We start from the raw sequence: 18,121 nt of genomic DNA on the forward strand, positions 1-18,121 counted from the left end.
GGAAATTAGAATAAAATTGAATGAGGAAGATTTTAAAAAGTATTTGAATGCACTTAAAATGTACTTTAGAAAATTCGATAGTTATATTTAGACAGAGTTGTTGTGATTTGACGACGGAAAGAAAATAGTTGAAATACTAAAGGGGCAGACAAAAATGTCCTCACATGCTTCTCCATTTGACGCAATATCGAGTATGCTCTCGCTGGCTGTTTAATTGGTATTTATGTTTATAAGACGATATTGATGATTTAAAATTTTCTCATATTTCCTGCATTCATGTACCAACCTGTAAGACAAATATGAGACAAATAATTATTTGTATTCCTGTCGACTCCAAACTCTTATTGTTTTCATTATTCTGTAAATTATAAACTTGGAATGCAATAAAAAAAACTTTGACATTAAAAATGTTGTGATGAATTCAATTTCTTTTATTGTTTATATATGGCGGTGTAATGTAGATTATCCATTTTCTCCGATTTGTATTGTATAGTTTAAAATGATTGTACGGTCGTCATCCATTCTGGATTAGCCCAATATCCCGATCACGCAAACGAAATCACCCGCAGCCAAACTTTGCGTATTTAAAAAAAATAGGTCTGTAATGTTGTACATTCAATCACGAATTACTGATATGCAAGTCACTGTTAGACTTATAAGTACATTCTATAATTAGTTTACGTATATAAGCATTTATAATTATTTTAGACAATTTATTAGCGGTTAGCTAATTGTTTCTAGTAAATATTCATCCCGTCATATTCAAATTTGCTCGGCATTTCATGATGTTATAGTGGTTTCAACAGTTTCGTTGAAAGTCAGCATTTCGCAAATTGTATGGTCGTCATTGCGATCTAGTGTTCCAATACAACCTATTATTGTGTCAAATCTTATCTGATATGTTTTATACCGATTGTTAGACCATTCGTGACACGCTGATTTTGGCTGCGGGTGATTTCGTTTGCGTGATCCGGATTTAGGCCTCGCATAGGTTTTGACTTGAGAATAGGGGATGTTTACTCGTTCTAGGCACTTGATCCCACTTCTGATGTGTCGAGGGGTCCGTGTTTGCCTAACTATCTATTTTGTATCGCTTATAGGAGTTATGTTTTCTTTCACTTTGCTCAGCCGAACATAAATTATTTCCTGTTCTATTATCAAAATAAAATACAAAGATATATTTAGGTGGCGACAATGTTAGCTAATTTTATTCACATATGTACAAAATAGCAAGCGATTATTTCAATCCATAGACAGGCAACCCGGAATGGAAGCTGCAGTTGACAAAGTATGTCGTCCGAGGGGAAACCAGGATTTCTGGACACTAACTTGAAAAAAATGTATCTGAAAAGAAAACTCATTCACAAAAAATGAATACGGTTTGAAGGAAACTTACTGGTCGTAGCTAAATTGTCGAATGATATTCAAAATTCGAACCTGATGGACAAATAACTGCGAATAATAAAGTTACTTACTTATCCTCTTCGTGTTAGGTAACACATAAGGCTTCCAACAGCGTCCGCCAACCAGTTCTGTCCTTTGCCTTTCTTTCTAATTCACCCCAACTGTATCCCAACTCTTTCATCTCCCTTTCAAGCGTCCTCCTCCATGTACCCTTTGACCTTCCTGATTTCCTCTTGCCAACCGGTGTCCACCTCAATGCTCTTTTTACATGCCTGGTGTTATCCATTCTTAGTATATGTTCTGTACATACCCACCTTCTCTTCTTAATTTCATCATTGATGTTGTTGATTCCTGTTCTTTATGTGAGTTCGATGTTCGATACTCTGTCTGTCCATTTGATACTCATGATCTTCCGTAGTAGCCTGCCTTCTACTTCTCTCATTTTTTGCATTTGTGTTCCTTGTTGCAACTTTTCCATCATACCCCTCTTCACCACACCTGAAGCATACTTCGGAGCCTTTAAAATTTGTTTGGCCATGGCCAAATTGCTGACATTTAAGACAACACAGCGGATTTGGTACAACCATTTCTATTTTCATCTGGTAAAACCCGACTTTGATATTTGTTGGGAGGATTGACATTCTAAAAGTTAATGAATAAGTATTTGTTGGTTCAATATTCTCATTCCCTTTTTTGTAAACCTTTTGACATTGATCACTCCCTGGGGTTCCAATTCTCTTTGGATTTCCTGTTCAGGAATGTCATCCAGGTCGTGATCTCTGTCAAAAAGGATGCCTTTACTTTGATTTAATCCATAGTGGGGTTTACCAATGACACTTATACCTGCTAGGTAGTAGAATGGGTTTTTTAAACTTCCATAAGAAGAGCTCCATATTACAACTTCTTGACGGATTTTGGAGTTCCAATTATTCCTTGTAGACCTTTTTATATAAGAAAAGGTGAGACCTTTGTTAAAGGTTTTGTCTGCTCGTCTGATATTTCTGCTTCAAGTGTGATAAAACGGGGCCAGTGCTCGGTAACAGGGGTAATTTGCTCATCATTTAGAGTGGTCTCTAAAGCTTTTGAGAAACAATGGGTTTTTTTAAGTAGCCATAGTAGAATGAATAATATTGCTCCCCTCCCGCCTCGGAGGGCCAACATGGGCGATGTCAAGTCACACGGACTTCCTGTAAGACTGACACCAAGATGATACAAAGAATATATACTCCGACAAAATTTCCCTGATTGACCCTAAGGATACAAAGAATCTATACTCAGATAAAATTTACCTGATTGAACCTGAACCACAGCTTGATATATATATATATATATCGACATAAAAATGTTGGCGTATTGGAAAATTACAAAACAGGAAAGTTAATTATAAGGATATTGAAAATACATCAATACTATGTCATGAAGATATTTTCAGCTCGGCATGACCAGCCGATTGATCAAGTCGGGTCAAACTTGACCTCTCGTCTAGCAGAAGTCGGGGCCAAAGTGGAGTGTTGGTCAACACACACTATAAACCCCAGTGTCTGTAAACCTCAGCCACCAGGATCCCTCTCTCCGTCCCTTCGGGTTGCAACCCACGGCAAACTGGTTGCCCCTATTTTGTCGCCTCTTACGACAGGCAAAGGGAGTGCCGAGGACCTATCCTTTTCACACCCGAGTTCACACGGGGGTTATACCTTATAACCATTACTCTGAATTACTACTTATAATTTTGAATTTTCGCAAGTTCTTTTTTAATTTTCCTGAAATGCTCTTTTCAATTTTCAATTTAATTTGATTCCACTTTGTTTTATGATTTACAGATAACGAACAGTGATCAATCTCATAACTCTTATAAGCAATACAAAATAGATAGTTGGACAAACACGGACCCCTGGTCACACCAGAGGTCGGACTAGGTGCCTAAGAGGAGTAAGCATTCCTTGTCTGAATGGTATGCAGCTTTTTATACGAATAGATTGTGAATCTTATTGGAGTAGGCTGATCTCCAAAGTTTTGTCCCTTTCATCTAATGTGTCTTCAGTGATGCTCAAGCCGAAATATTGGAAATCCGAAATAACAATAAACTTGTAAGAACAAATATAAAACCAGAGTGCCAAAGACTGGAGTCAAATTCGTCTAAGGATCAGAGCTATGCATGAGGGAGATAATCCTTAATTTGGAAATGAATTTCTAAATGTTATAACAGCAATTAAATATACATCCGTTTCAAGCTAGTAAAGAAGTACTTAGCTATTCGGCTCCAGAGACCCTCGGGGACTAACAGTCCACCAGCAGAGGCTTCGACCCAGGGGTCGTAATGTAAAACTTATACGGTACCAATTTTGAGGCACCAGATGCGCATTACGACAAATGATGTTTCTTCAGTGATGCTCAAGCTGAAATATTGGAAATCCCGAGATAACAATAAACTTGTAAGAACTAAAAAAAAACAGAATGCCAAAGACTGGAGTCAAATTTGTCTAAGGATCAGAGCTATGCATTCCATCTTTTAATTTGGATATATGATGGTGTTAGCAAGGGTGTCATAAAAATTAAAAGAATGACCGAAATCTCCACCAAAACAACCGAACTCCCAACTTTTCTGTGTTGAAATTGTTCATATGATCTGATATTAAGAATGAATTTAATTTCTTGTAAAAGTAACAGTCAAGCAAAATCATCCATCCAAGTATTGGAATGTAAAATCATACAAGTTTTCTGTGAAACCCATACACTTCATCAACATCTTCGACAACATCAGACGCATTTTCGTTTTGATTAAACAGCATATCATTAGGATGAACCTGGCCTTCAACAGTGTTTCTTAACGCGGGCTCTTCTTCGAGGTTTATGTTTTTCCTATTATATTTCACTGAACTATACGGTCGATATTTATACATTGAACAAAGTTGTACTCCGGTAATTTCACTTTCCGAATCATGTAAATTGTTGCTGGTATCAATTGATATATTGCTGAAGTCATCAGAAGACCCAGTCAATCATCCGTATGTATCTTGTGAATGATATCGTGAATGAGTTATAGTTTTTCTTGAGTCAGCATTTATTTCATCATCTATCGTTTGACGCAAATTAGACCGTACAGGTCTTCCAAATTCTGGTGTTTCTCGTTCCGTTTGCTCTTGCGATTCGCTTAGACTATTGCCAGAATGTCCCTCCTCTGAAACATACAAAATCACTCAAAACAATGCACTGATTGATACACACACACACACACACATACATGTATATATATATGATACAGGAGTAGAATATGTTTGTTCATACGGAATTGGTTGAAGTAATATATTATATACTTTTCCCAAATCAATAACATCAAAACCTATGTCTTTTCGACTCTTTACACGACCATTCCTCACTATAATTTGAAGACTAGATTATTTGACATCATAGATAGTTCCTTCTTCAACAACAATGGGAAACGGGAATATTCATATCTAGTAATCAGTCATCCAAAAAATTCCTTTGTTAAACACCAATCTGATTCCACGCACAAATACTCTGAAGTTGAAAAAAAAACATGCCAGAGTTTCTCATTGACAATATCTTCGTGGTCATTGGTGATCATGTTTTCCAACAGTCTGTTGGAATTCCCATGGGCACGGATGTGCTCCGTTGTTAGCTGGTCTGTTTTGATATTTATATAAGCAGAATTTATTCGAAAACATCCATATGAGAAGAACAATCTCTTGTTGTGGCCTTCAATTTGACATTTAGATATATCTACGACGTTTCGTCTATTAAAAATAATAACGTCCATTCATATGTCGATTCAATATATCCGTGTGAGCTCAAAATAAAAAACACCACAGAGTCATCCACTTCTGTTTCATTCTGAGATATTTCATTGAAAGTAGACATTAACGGCAAATTGACAACTCAACTGTATGACAATTGGGATGATTTCAGCTTCTCCATCGTCAACTCCCCATATTTATGTGGCAATATTCCAGTATCATCTGCGCATGGTGTTTACATCTCTCAACTGATTCGATCAGCAAGAGCTTGATCTGTGTATGGTCAATTTTTAAATCGAGGTAAGCTGCTGACAAACAAGTTGATTGGACAGGAGTTTCAATAGTCTCGATTAAAGTCAGCATTTCGCAAATGCTATGATCGTTATAACGGTCTAGTTCGTCTATGCAACCTATCATTGTGTCGAATGCTGTCTGAGGTGTTTCATACTGATCGTTAGACCGTTCATGGCACACGGATTTTGACTACGAATATCTCCGTTTACCTGATCAAGATTTCAGAGTGTAACCTGTCGACAGGGGATGTTTACTCCTCCTAGGCACCTGATCGCACCTCTGGTGTATCCAGAGGTCCGTGTTTGCCTAACTAACTATTTAGTATTGCTTATAGAAGTTATATTCGATATCTTCGCCTTTCGTGTTATTCTATTACGGTTATTGCAAAGATTAAATGAATGTCGCGGTCATTATTCTGTGATCTATGCGTAATAATTGATTGTGAGGAAATTGATTCTCATCTCTCCTGCACTTTATATTTTGCTAATGCAACAATAAAGTCAGTGAATACTAATTCAATTCTATGATAATCAAAATCAATTAATATATGTTGCAAAACAAGTTCCTAAATGACTGAAGAACATAGAAAGTTAAGATAACAAACAGTGATCAATCTCATAACTCCTATAAGCAATGCAAAATAGAGAATTGGGCAATCACGGACCCCTAGATACACCAGATATGGGATCACGTGCCTAGGAGGAGTAAGCATACCCTGTCGACAGGTCACACCGCTGTGAGCCCAATATATTGTTCAGGTAAACGGAGTTATCCGTTGTCAAAATCATGCGCCAAGAAAGGTCTAAAAATTGTTATAAAACACGTCAGACATTTGTCTGAACATTTGTCATCCATTGTAATCCAATCGTCTGCATTCCGATAGCGATACACATGTAAACATGGTGATGCACCGACAAGTTTTTCGTGAACTGTATATTCAAAGAAATTGATATAATCCATTAATATCAACTAAATACTTGAAAAAAAATTCAACAAACATTTAGAACACCTCTACCATATCTTCGTTTTCGTCAACAAAACAATATAGGCCGTTTTGGAAACTTTCATGACTGGACTTCACAGTGACCTAATGCGTAGTTATATAGGAAAACGGTCGGCTGTATAATTCTGAGCCGTAGTGGAATAGAAATAAAGTTTTTGTTTTCATGTATGTTGCAGGATAACCTCCTTGGTATCGAAATGTTGATACAATATAAAGCCTCGGCTTTCATATTTCAAACAACATTTGTGGACATTGGAAATTATCCTGCAACATACACGAATACGCGAGCATCACTTAGTAATTAGATACTGTATAACACATATCTCTGAAAGGAACCAGATGCATACTAAGCTTATGGAATTTCCTTATACATATATAGAAAATTTATATTCTAACATTATGCGTACAACTGATATCTGCAAGATATCTATATCTGTTGAAAAGGTTTACTATTGGAAAAGTTTTACCTTGCATGGTAACTTTCATCGTACTATTGGATCTCAGATTCCTGCACATTTAGAATTTAAAAAGACATTTACTTACATATACAAATAGATAAGAAATATACATGTATATCATCAAAAGTCCCCATATGAGTGAAACATTCAATCAACCAATCAAAAGAATATTTTATTCAGCACTAACCATACAAGTTTTGAAAAAGAATTCAAACACCAGGTGGCCGTTTCACTAAGCGATCGTAGATCGTAAACGTACGATTACGTTTAAGATAATTTGACTCGCACGTATACTAGCGTTTCACGAAACCTAACGTAGTCGTAACACTTACGATTGCGATTTACGTCTGACTTTTTAGAACTCTTTTCTCTATGGAGGTAGATTTAAAATTAATCCTACCATGGAAAGAAATATTCATTCATTATTTCTTCATGGTTTTAAACATATCCTTATCGTCTGCAGTAACGCATGCAAGTTGTCAACAAAAATAATGGAAATTTTGAGCCCGATCTCTAGTGTAACGTAAAGAAAATTCCTAGAATGTTTAAACAATACGTAAGATTGTAAATACCGAGTTAGTGGAACTCTCTTGTAAAGAAGTACGGAAAAGCGTGTCGATCTTGGGCATTTTTTGTCTATTCAAAACTTGGCATCGGAAGACGATTTAACCTCCACGTGCTTTCCACAATTAAAATCATTTTTAGATGAAAGGTGTGTAAAAACGTCTAGATGCAGGAAAAATGAACTTCTGAATTTAGCTCGCGAAGCTATATATTTTGACGCAAGTTCTTCTCAGCTTTGGGAATTTCCTGGCTGACAGCAGTGGGAAAAAATCCACCACATTTCCATTAAAATATATCAGTTGTGGATATTTCTGCGTATTAGATTTTTTTCTTGAATCATTAACTACAGTCTACTGCAATGCAATGAGAGTACGCCATTGTTAAAATCGGGTGAATCAATCACGACAAAAGTTGCAGAACTGGTATTATTTACCAACATGCCCAAATTCTCGCAAACTCTGAGTCTCGCGAGACTTTGAAAGAGGAAAGTAAAATTTAAAACCAAGACAGAAAAAGTAGTCGCGATCTTGCGTATTGATAGAACAATTTTCATTGACTTTCATGTAACTAAAATTGGGGGGGGGGTGTGATATAAGAAATAGCATAAAAGATCTACATTTTAGAATTTTAAATGCCATGTATCGATCTGCTCATGTGAGCCAAATTTCCATCAATAAGTAAACTATCTTCAACGGATTAAAAAAATGAATAAGAAAATGAAATTATATTGATAAAAGGAAATAATAAAATGAAAATAAAATTGCACACAAGTATAGAAAATTTTACCCTGCATCAAACCATGGATATGTACGTACTCCGACGTTTAATCATTGTTGTAAAATAAGCTGTAACACTAATGACATATCTATTCACTTATTTGTATAAATTTCAAACATATCATGGGCTCAATTTGTCCCTAAAATGACTTGAAATTTATTTTCCACATGCGTTTGTCTTTTATATATATTTTTTCCGTTTAGGCATGCAAGCATATGCTAACTTCCGTCTTTACGTGATGATGTATAATCTAGATCATTTATTAAAAATTATTATTGATATTACACTTTATGATGATTGATTTTTATATTGTTTAACTTCCCTCTCGTGTAAATTTTCACTAATATGGAGACGTCACCATTGCCGGTGAAGGGCTACAAATTTTAGGCCTATACTCGGCGCTTACGACCATTGGGCAGGGAGGGATCTTTGTCGTGCTACACTTGCTGTGACACGGGACCTCAGTGTTTGCAGTCTCATCCGAAGGACCGCCATATTTAGTCGCCTCCTACGATACGTAAGAGGTACTGAGGACCTATTCTAACCCGGATCCCCACTGGAGTGCACTTTATAAAATGGGGTTGGAACCCCAAGTCTCCGATAATGACCCCTCCCTTGTCTGTGTGTACATATAGGTCTAGTCTGTATGTTTAATTTCGAACGACCTTCATAAAAGTACAGAAACGATCCACTTGCAAAATTGGGATTTTAACCCCTCTCCCATTACCAAATCATTTTATTATCATATTTTCCTTAAAATGTGCATGTATTATGCAGTTAGTCAGTTGCATCAAAGGTATTCATCTGACGGGGAAAAAAGCTGAGTACGTCGAATCGCAACGTCTTGGATCATTAAATCAACTGTTTCTAAAGAAATTTAATTTCTGAACATGAGAATAATAATGTCTTGGATCCCCTCTAATGTTAAATATACATGTGATCTAACGGCGATGCAGGCATATGTAGCTATAACCCCCCCCCCCCCCAATATCTGTTCTCGTTATTATTGCATGCAAAGCTTGATATATTGACTACCCCCCCCCTCTCACTTTTTAAAATATGAATTCGATCTTGCATTGTCTTTATATTTATTTCAGCAAACTGGTAACAAGGGCTAGGCCCGTTTTGGACCCGAACTCTATGATACAATGAATTTACTATATTTGTGGTATCACAGAGCCCGGGCCCAAAACGAACTTGACCCCTGTAAGACTGACATTTCTGTGGGTGTGCATAACAAAGGACAACTCTAATTGATTTAAGGTTCGGGCTCGGACTGTACAATATTTTTGTGCAAAAGCAGACTGCAAGTCATTGTAATTGTTTTCTTCCTACAAAGTATAAACAAACTCGGTCAGGTAAATACTACCACAAAATGATCTCAGGCGGGGCCAGCATGGCAGCCATATTGCTCATTTACGTGCATGTAGGAACACTTACGATAACCCTAGACCACTTGTAGGGTTACGATCAATACTGATCGTAAATCGCAAATCGTAACTTTTAGTGAAACGGTCGTACGTGCTACGTTCACATTTAAGTCTACGTTTACGATCTACGATCGGTTAGTGAAACGGCCGCCAGATTTAGAATTCTAAATCAAGTATAGTAATATCAACATTTATGATAATGATGAATACACCATTTAGAATAAACTTTAAATGTCAGAAGTCAATATAAGTGTGTTGTGTACATTACCGTCGTTTATGTCAACCAAATTCTACTAAAAATAATACAATTGTCTTTCGTCATCTTAACTACTGTTGTACTCTTTGGGGCAATATGAAAAAACAAAGACGATCCTTATAATGTATGTAAACTTCAGAAGCGAGCTGCAAATAAACATTTTATACACCTTCAACAGAAATGATACAGAACTTTAGATGGATGTCTTTATCTAGTTTGTATTTAGAACTATCATTATTGTTTTCAAAGTTTTACATGGTTTAACTCCCGATTATTTAGATGTTTTTAGTATGTTTCTGAAATTAGCAGTTTATCTACCAGCTTAACTCAAAGTAATTCATTATATATACAGGCGCAAAGATACAATATTCAAAAAGATATTTTACAATATACGGTTCACAGTCATTGAATAATATGCCAGAATTTTTACAATATTACATAACATTGGAAACATTTAAATTCGCTAGTCTTAGAAATTTGTTTCACCCTGAAAATTAAAATATAGAGATTTGTTTTGTTTGTTTTCAGTTTTATGTATATAGATAGCGTATGATTATAACATGCCTTCATCTATCCATCTATATTGTATCTATATAATACTGTTGGGTGTATACAGGAATATGTTTTAGGTCCATAATGTAAACTAATTTTTTAACTCGTTGTGTTATCCTGTGTAAATAAAGGGCATTATTGTCATTAATCCGTGTATTAAACAGAGTAACGAAGATTAACGACGGTTACGCGACATAATCATGCGCTTTACATAATACCTTCAGGATACTTTTATTTTTTAAACCCTAAAACGAGGAAATTCGAATTCGCTATCAAATATCTTTCTTTAAATGTAGTGTAATTATGTCAAAGTCATATGTAATAATGAATCCTACATTGTGAAGTGTATGAGAAATCATCTTTCCTCATCCCACCATAGAATGTCCTTGTCTTATCTTGTTATTTACGTTTTGAAGAGGGTATGCTTTCTTTCATTGGAAATTTATCAATTTACTCCTTTAAATTTAGATTTGTAGATAAATGAGGTACACTTACCAGCAGCACACTAAATACATCAAACCCAAAAATGCTGACGTTCCGATGATTGATCCCGCTACCCCGAAAGCTAAATGTTTCATTTTGTTTTCCTGAGTCCAATTATTCACATCTATTGTATGATTTGAAAAACATAACGTATCACATATGTTTGATTTCTTTTAAAGATTCCACTTTCAGTTTTAACAATTCAAATATGTTTTTGATAATTTTATTTTTATAGTCGTAAACTTTACATATGCATGCTTTCTGTGTTGTATCATATGTTGCAATAATTCCATTGATTATATCTAAAACTTCGTATTTCAAATAATTATTGTAAAATCTACCATAATTCAGTGTCGTAGAGAACTCCCAATGCATATTTTTCTATTGATATCAAAATCATTCTAAAGCTATCTTATTTTTTAAAAGGGTGATATACATACCGCTATCTTTAATCTTGCAACCGGAAATATTGTCACACCAATGCGTATCACCGCTACAGTTACACTTTTCTTTACATTTATAGCCAAAGAATCCAAAAGGACAGGACTGACTGCAGTTTTCTCCATACGATCCTATGCAGTCTGCAAACCATTACAGAAAGTCTTATTTCTATTAATTATTTTAACCCGTTATGATAATGCAAAGTGAAGATAACGAACAGTGATCAATCTCATAACTCCTACAAGCAATACAAAATAGATAGTTGGACAAACACGGACCCCTGGACACACCAGAGGTGGGATCAGGTGCCTAGGAGGATATGATAGTAAACATTGTTATCACCTTTTACTTAGATATATTATTGTTGCCATATCGGGAGGAATAGTAAGCATCTCAAGATACTCGTATTATCTTTAATTCCAGAAGAATATATTTGAACGGGTTTTTTTAAATCATAGACTTATACTTCAGATATGATTGACACTATATAGAAAATAAACATTAATTACAGTTTAATTTGCGGCACAAAATATTCACGTTCACCTGACCCCGAAACAATTCTGTATTCATTGTTTGACATTATTGTAATATATCATCACACACGTAGGTTAAGGACACTAGTATTCAACAATCTCCATTGAAGTCAGCATTTCGCAAATTTTATAATCGTTATAACGATCTAGTTCGTGAATTCATCCTATCATTGGGTCATATGCTGTATGCCGTGTTTCATACCGATTGTTAGGCCGTTCCTGACACACTGATTTTGACTACGGATAACTCCGTTTACCTGATAAAGATATATAATGTAGGGCTCACGGCGGGCGTGACCGGTCGACAGGGGATGCTTACTCCTCCTACGCACCTGATCCCACCTCTGGTGTGTCCAGGGGTTCGTGTCTGCCCAACTATCTGTTTTGTATTGCTTATAGGAGTTATGAGATTGATCACTGTTCGTTATCTTCACCTTTCATATATAGTATGTGAGTTTTAAAGTAAAATACGTGGGAAATTGTATATCATATACACGTATAATCATGCAAAAACAAGCAATCAGTATGCTACAGTTCTCCATTTGTGACAAGTTACATCCTTTGTTTCACTTATGTGTCACCTAAATGGTAAATTTGCGTAACATATTAAACCTTTATTAAAGAAAAACGAAATGTTTAATGTATTTTGATTTAAATTCAAAATTATACACTGGTATGGAATGAACTCCTTATCCTCAATACTACTATAATCATTTTTTTTTGGCATTTGCTACGTGTGTCATACATAGTCTAGAATACATTTACCAACTCGTTAAGAGTGTGCTACCTTATAGAGTTAAACAAACGCGAACAATGATCTCAAAGAAGGTTTTGACTCATTGATTTATTTTATATTGTTCAATATCCCTCTCGAGAATATTTCAATCATATTGAGACGTCACTACTGCCGGTGAAGGACTGCAAACTTTAGGCCTATACTCGGCAATTACGGCCTTTGAGCAGGGAGGGATCTTTACCATGCCACACCTGCTGTGTCACGGGACCTAGAATTTCGTGATCTCATCTGAAGGTCCACTCCATTTAGTCGCCTCTTACGACAAGCAAGGGGTACTAAGTACCTATTCTAACCCGACTCCTCACGGGATAAGACGGTTTTGAATATCCAGAAAATGACAAACATGTATTGATGTAGAAACGTTAGTTTAATTCATATTGCTGGAATACAATTAGAATACGACAATTGATTTGCATGGACAAGTGAAGGTAACGACTAGTGATCAATCTCATGATTGTTATAAAGAAAATAGGAGAAGGGTGCACAAAAACCCTTTGGGATCACCAGATACTTATACCCAGCCAATTGCAAATTATCTATGTACATGTATTGGTTGTGGTAGGGAAGAAACTTCAGATTTTAATACAGGATTCGGACCCGAAAAGTTTAAATGGATTTCTGATTCTTTGACCGAAATTTGATGTGGAAGTTCCACTTCGTATCAGCATGTTGATGATATTCTAACGAAGTGATCGAATAGGGTTATAATTACGAATGTAAACGTGTACGACATAATAAATCAGCTTAGGCAAATGAAAGTTTACTAAAGGGTGGTATGCTTAATGTTTATGCTGTCAGAGAGAGCAAACTTGATTGTTATATTTTCGATTCTGAGATTAAAATTAACGAATACATTGTTTTAAGGAGGAAACGGTATGAAGAAGGTGTCCTTATATTTATAAAGGGTAAATGAACTGTAATGAACGGAAGCCGGTTAATATAAAAATTTCCGTATTCATAATAGACCTAAAAGGCTGTTGGACGAAATCAGTGTACGGTTGCCGATTATATCAGGTTTGTATTCCGCCTATTGTATGTAATGACCGTTAAGGGATAGTAGTGGGAGTGTGGTAGAAGAGTAAATAAAATCAGCAAGCTCCCGACAGTGCTGCGCTTTCACTACGACCATTTAAAAGATCTCTCGCGCTGTTTTCCCGATTTTGGAAATTATATTCCGTTCTTATTACGAATTTATCCAACATGTTATTTGTCACGATCTTCCTAAGCTTCTTTTGAACGTGTTCAAAATAAATGTGTCGAAAATGTAAAGTAGAGCTTATCTATCATGAAAAAGTGTACAACATTAAAAGTTGGCCAAACGTGGACCTTTGGATATACATGTACCAGAGGCGGGCGCAAGTGCCTAAGAGGAGTAAGCATTCCCTTTTGACCAGCCACACCCACCGTGAGCCCTGTGTTTCGATGAACAGAGTAATCTGCAGTTAAAATAAGTGTACAAGAACGGCCTAACAATAGGTATAGATAAAAAAACGTCAGACAGTATTTGACCCGATGACAGATTGTATTAGCAAACTAGATAGTCAAAACGACCATAGAATTTGACTTTAAACGAGACCGTAGATACCCCAGTATAATCAACTTGTTTTTCAGTAGGTTGAAACTGATTATATGCAGAACAAGCTCTTGCGTATTGCTTGATTGATTGTATTGTGTTCAAGTCCCGCTCGAATATATTTCACTTATATGGAGAGGTCATCTATGCCATTGAAGGACTGTAAAGTCTGGGCCTCTGCTTGGAGCCTACAACCTTTGAGCAGGGAGGTATATTTATCGTGTCACATCAGCTGTGACACGGGATCGCGGTTTTGTGGTCTCATTTAATCAGTTGAGATACATAAACACCACATTCATGTGATTGCGGAATATTGCTACATAAAGATGGGAAGTTGGCGATTGAGACGTTGAAATCATCCCGTTTGTCATTAAGCTGAGTTGTTAGTTTTTGTTACATGTAGTATCTATTTGCAATAAAATATTCAAGATTTTAATTACTCTATTTTGTTTCTATGGGATGTGTATGTCTCCTGAGATGTAGAGATGTCACGATTGCCAAGTTTAAAGTGACATAAAATGATCTGAGCAAATTTCACTTTTTCTCTTTCATCCAAACTACACAAGAATAAAACTTACCTAGACAACCATGAACTTTGTGGCATGATTCAGTTGGCAAACAATCACATTTCTCTGTACATCCAAATCCATAAAATCCCTCCAAGCAGGTGGTATTACAATCCATTCCAAATGATCCTATACATGCTGTTTACAAATGATTAAGAAATATAAGATATTTTAATGCATGTGTACATAATAACGTTATATATTCTATTCCCTAAACTCAAGCAAAAAAGATATCAATTTAATGAATCTCAGATGAGGTAAAAATAAAATAACACAGAGAAGCCATATGGAAATCAGTTGACAAAATAGAAAAGTGCTAACACAGTGAAGAGGTCTTAGCACAATAGAGAGGTGTTACATCTAGCATAAAGAAGTATTAAGATAACAGAGAAAACGTTACAACAATCGAGAAGTTATTGCATTTGAATAGTTCCAACGCAATGGACAAGTCTCACCACACTTGAGAAGTATTCAGACAATAACTAAGTGTAAGCGCAATAGAAAAATGTTCACACAATGGTGATGTTTTCCGAAAATGGATAAGTTAACATACATATTATTATGTACATGCAACACGATGGTGGAGTGTTAAAACAATAGAGAAAGTCTTACTACAATCGAAAAGTATTCAGGTCGTCCAACAGTCTGTTGGAATCCCCATGGGCACGAATTGTGCTCCTTCGATAGCTGACCTGTTTTTATATTCATATGAAGCAGAATTTATTCAAAAACTTCTACGTGAGAAGAAAAATTCTCTCGATGTGACCTTCAATTTGACGTTTAGATATATCGATGACGTTTTGTCTTTTAACAATGATATCTTTCATTCATATGTCAACAGGGAATGCTTACTCCTCCTAGGCACCTGATCCCACCTCTGGTGTGTCCAGGGGTCCGTGTTTGCCCAACTATCTATTTTGTATTGCTTGTAGTAGTTATGAGATTGATCACTGTTCGTTATCTTCACCTTGCATTCAGACAATAACTAAGTGTAAACGTAATGGAGAAGTGTTCACACTATGGAAATATTTTTCAAAACATGGAGAAGTTCATGTCAAACTTTCTTTTATTTTTCGGTTGATATTTTTCTTACGTACAATGTGTAGTAAACATTTAAAGTCCCTACTTTTATTCCACAGTTTTTACCATATACAATGTTTATTTAAATCACTTATGGTAGCTTCATCCTCATCTGAATTATCAATTTTAATGATTGATATTGGAAAATGTATCAATCTCCATTTGATATGGCTTAGTTTGACTAATAACCAAAGAAAATGTATATGTTGCCATTTTTTAGATGTCAAGCATAAAAAAAGAGGTATGGTTCAACATAAAAAAATCAAACATTTATGTAAAACAGAATAATAAAAAACAAATTAGATATAAACTTATTAAATTTAATATCAACAGTTAAGCAAACCTGTTAATAAATAGATATGTATTAATTGTTGGTGTTATCGAAATCATTGTATAATAGACCTAAAGATTGTTCTTTTCATTATAAATAATTAATTCACGCACAAAGTTCAATTCAATAAAAAAAATCGCAAAAATCTATGACACTATACATTTATGTCTATACAAACATCTGTGAATCACGATACAATATTGTAGAAAATGTTAATGACGAATCAGTCCTAAAACCCAAGACACAATACAGCGAGATTAAGGCAATCCCTTACCACAAATTGAGATGAAATCTCAACTGTTCTAATAACAACAAATACGTACGTTCACAACTTCCTGAAACGTTTCTGTAATTCGAACAGCATGTTATCTTTCCTCTCAAACTTGTAAATGAAAAGAAATTTTATTATCAAACGTGCCATGAAACAGGTACTATATATTATCACAATTCATAAAATGTCTTGGTGTATCTACACGTATCTAATCAGAATGCATGATTAAAGATTCAAATGCTACTTACTAATTAGTACAATGCGCACTCCATGTTTGATTTGTTGGAAGGCTGAAAAATCCCTTTAAAAATGAATAGAAATACCATATTTTTAAAAACGTCACTACATACATTTTCATCGAAGGAAACTGTCAAAATATTTTCAAAGCAATATTTCCCTATACTCTTTACAAATATTTCCTTTTATACTATATGAAAATAAAATATTCGCTGGGGTAAGATCATAAATCCGTACTCTAGTGTACTATCCCCAAAGTATATCAGATGATGGATCGATCACTTCCTGAACGGAGGGTAGTGAACTCAACTCTTCACAGTGTCTGACCTAAAAATCAAATCATATAGAATCTCTCTGCATTAGAAACAAAATGACTTGTAATGAATACCTTTTCGTTGTAACCTTAAAATCCAAGGACACACCACAGGAGCTGGAAGTTATGGTACACTGTAATTGGCGATATTTCCCAGCTTGAGTGTTAATTTTACGGGACATTAGATCTCAAATATTTGATTCATTTGATGTCAACAAGCGGTTAGGTCTACATCATATTCGCACAAAACTTTACCCTTTTCTTTTGAAAGTTTTCAATCAGTTATTTTAGGAATTCAAGAAAGTCCATACATAGAATCTTCAACACCAGATTGCAGACCTAATTCTGTTATTATGAATGGTGTTCATCAAAGGTTCTTTAAGGTGACTTTACTCGCATGCAATTTATTGATATTAATGTTAAAATTAGAAAGGCTGTATTAATTTCCACTTGATATATTTGGATTTAATACATCTCCAATGAAAATATATATGTTGCCACCATTACAAAGATGTCAGACATGCATAAAGAGAGGTAAAGTAAAAATTAAAAAAAAAAAAAACACCGCACATTCTCTTTAAACAACATATTAAAAATACATAAAAGAGGCTGAAATGACAAAATTTTAAACAAACTGCTACATTATGAATTTATATAAATAAATTCTGGATATCAGGGAAATCATCATTTGTATAACATACATACGAAAAGATACCAGCATAGGTGATATCGCCCATGGAAACATTGTTTTAAATATAAATAATCGATTAGATATAGTAATAATCTTTTTTCAGTATCAAATAGATTTAAGACTAAACACTCCAAATCATTAATTTGCGGAAAGATGTGATGGTCTTCAACTGTACCCATCACATGATCTAAGAGTCTTGTACTTATCCAGAAGAGTTAGCTCTTAAATTTGACGACTATCATATATTTAATTAGTCAAATGGAATATTATTTCAACAAGTTGTTAATTCCCTTCCCTTTTTAGCAATTTATGC

General features: G+C 35.1%; 1 protein-coding gene across 1 annotated transcript; it reads right to left on the minus strand.

Moving 5' to 3' along the window:
• Positions 1–1,184: 1,184 nt before the first annotated feature.
• Positions 1,185–17,676, minus strand: LOC130047065 (cell death abnormality protein 1-like). The gene is made up of 8 exons (XM_056141265.1): positions 16,816–17,676; positions 16,620–16,678; positions 14,898–15,023; positions 11,417–11,557; positions 10,989–11,100; positions 6,924–6,964; positions 1,476–4,582; positions 1,185–1,344 (listed from the first exon to the last, which is right to left on the minus strand). The coding sequence occupies exons 1-7, from the start codon at positions 16,923–16,925 to the stop codon at positions 4,404–4,406; spliced, it is 768 nt and encodes a 255-aa protein (XP_055997240.1). The 5' UTR covers positions 16,926–17,676; the 3' UTR covers positions 1,185–1,344; positions 1,476–4,403.
• Between the last annotated feature and the right edge of the window lie 445 nt (positions 17,677–18,121).

The sequence above is a fragment of the Ostrea edulis genome, chromosome 6 (assembly GCF_947568905.1).
Source record: "Ostrea edulis chromosome 6, xbOstEdul1.1, whole genome shotgun sequence".
Lineage (NCBI taxonomy): Eukaryota > Metazoa > Mollusca > Bivalvia > Ostreida > Ostreidae > Ostrea > Ostrea edulis.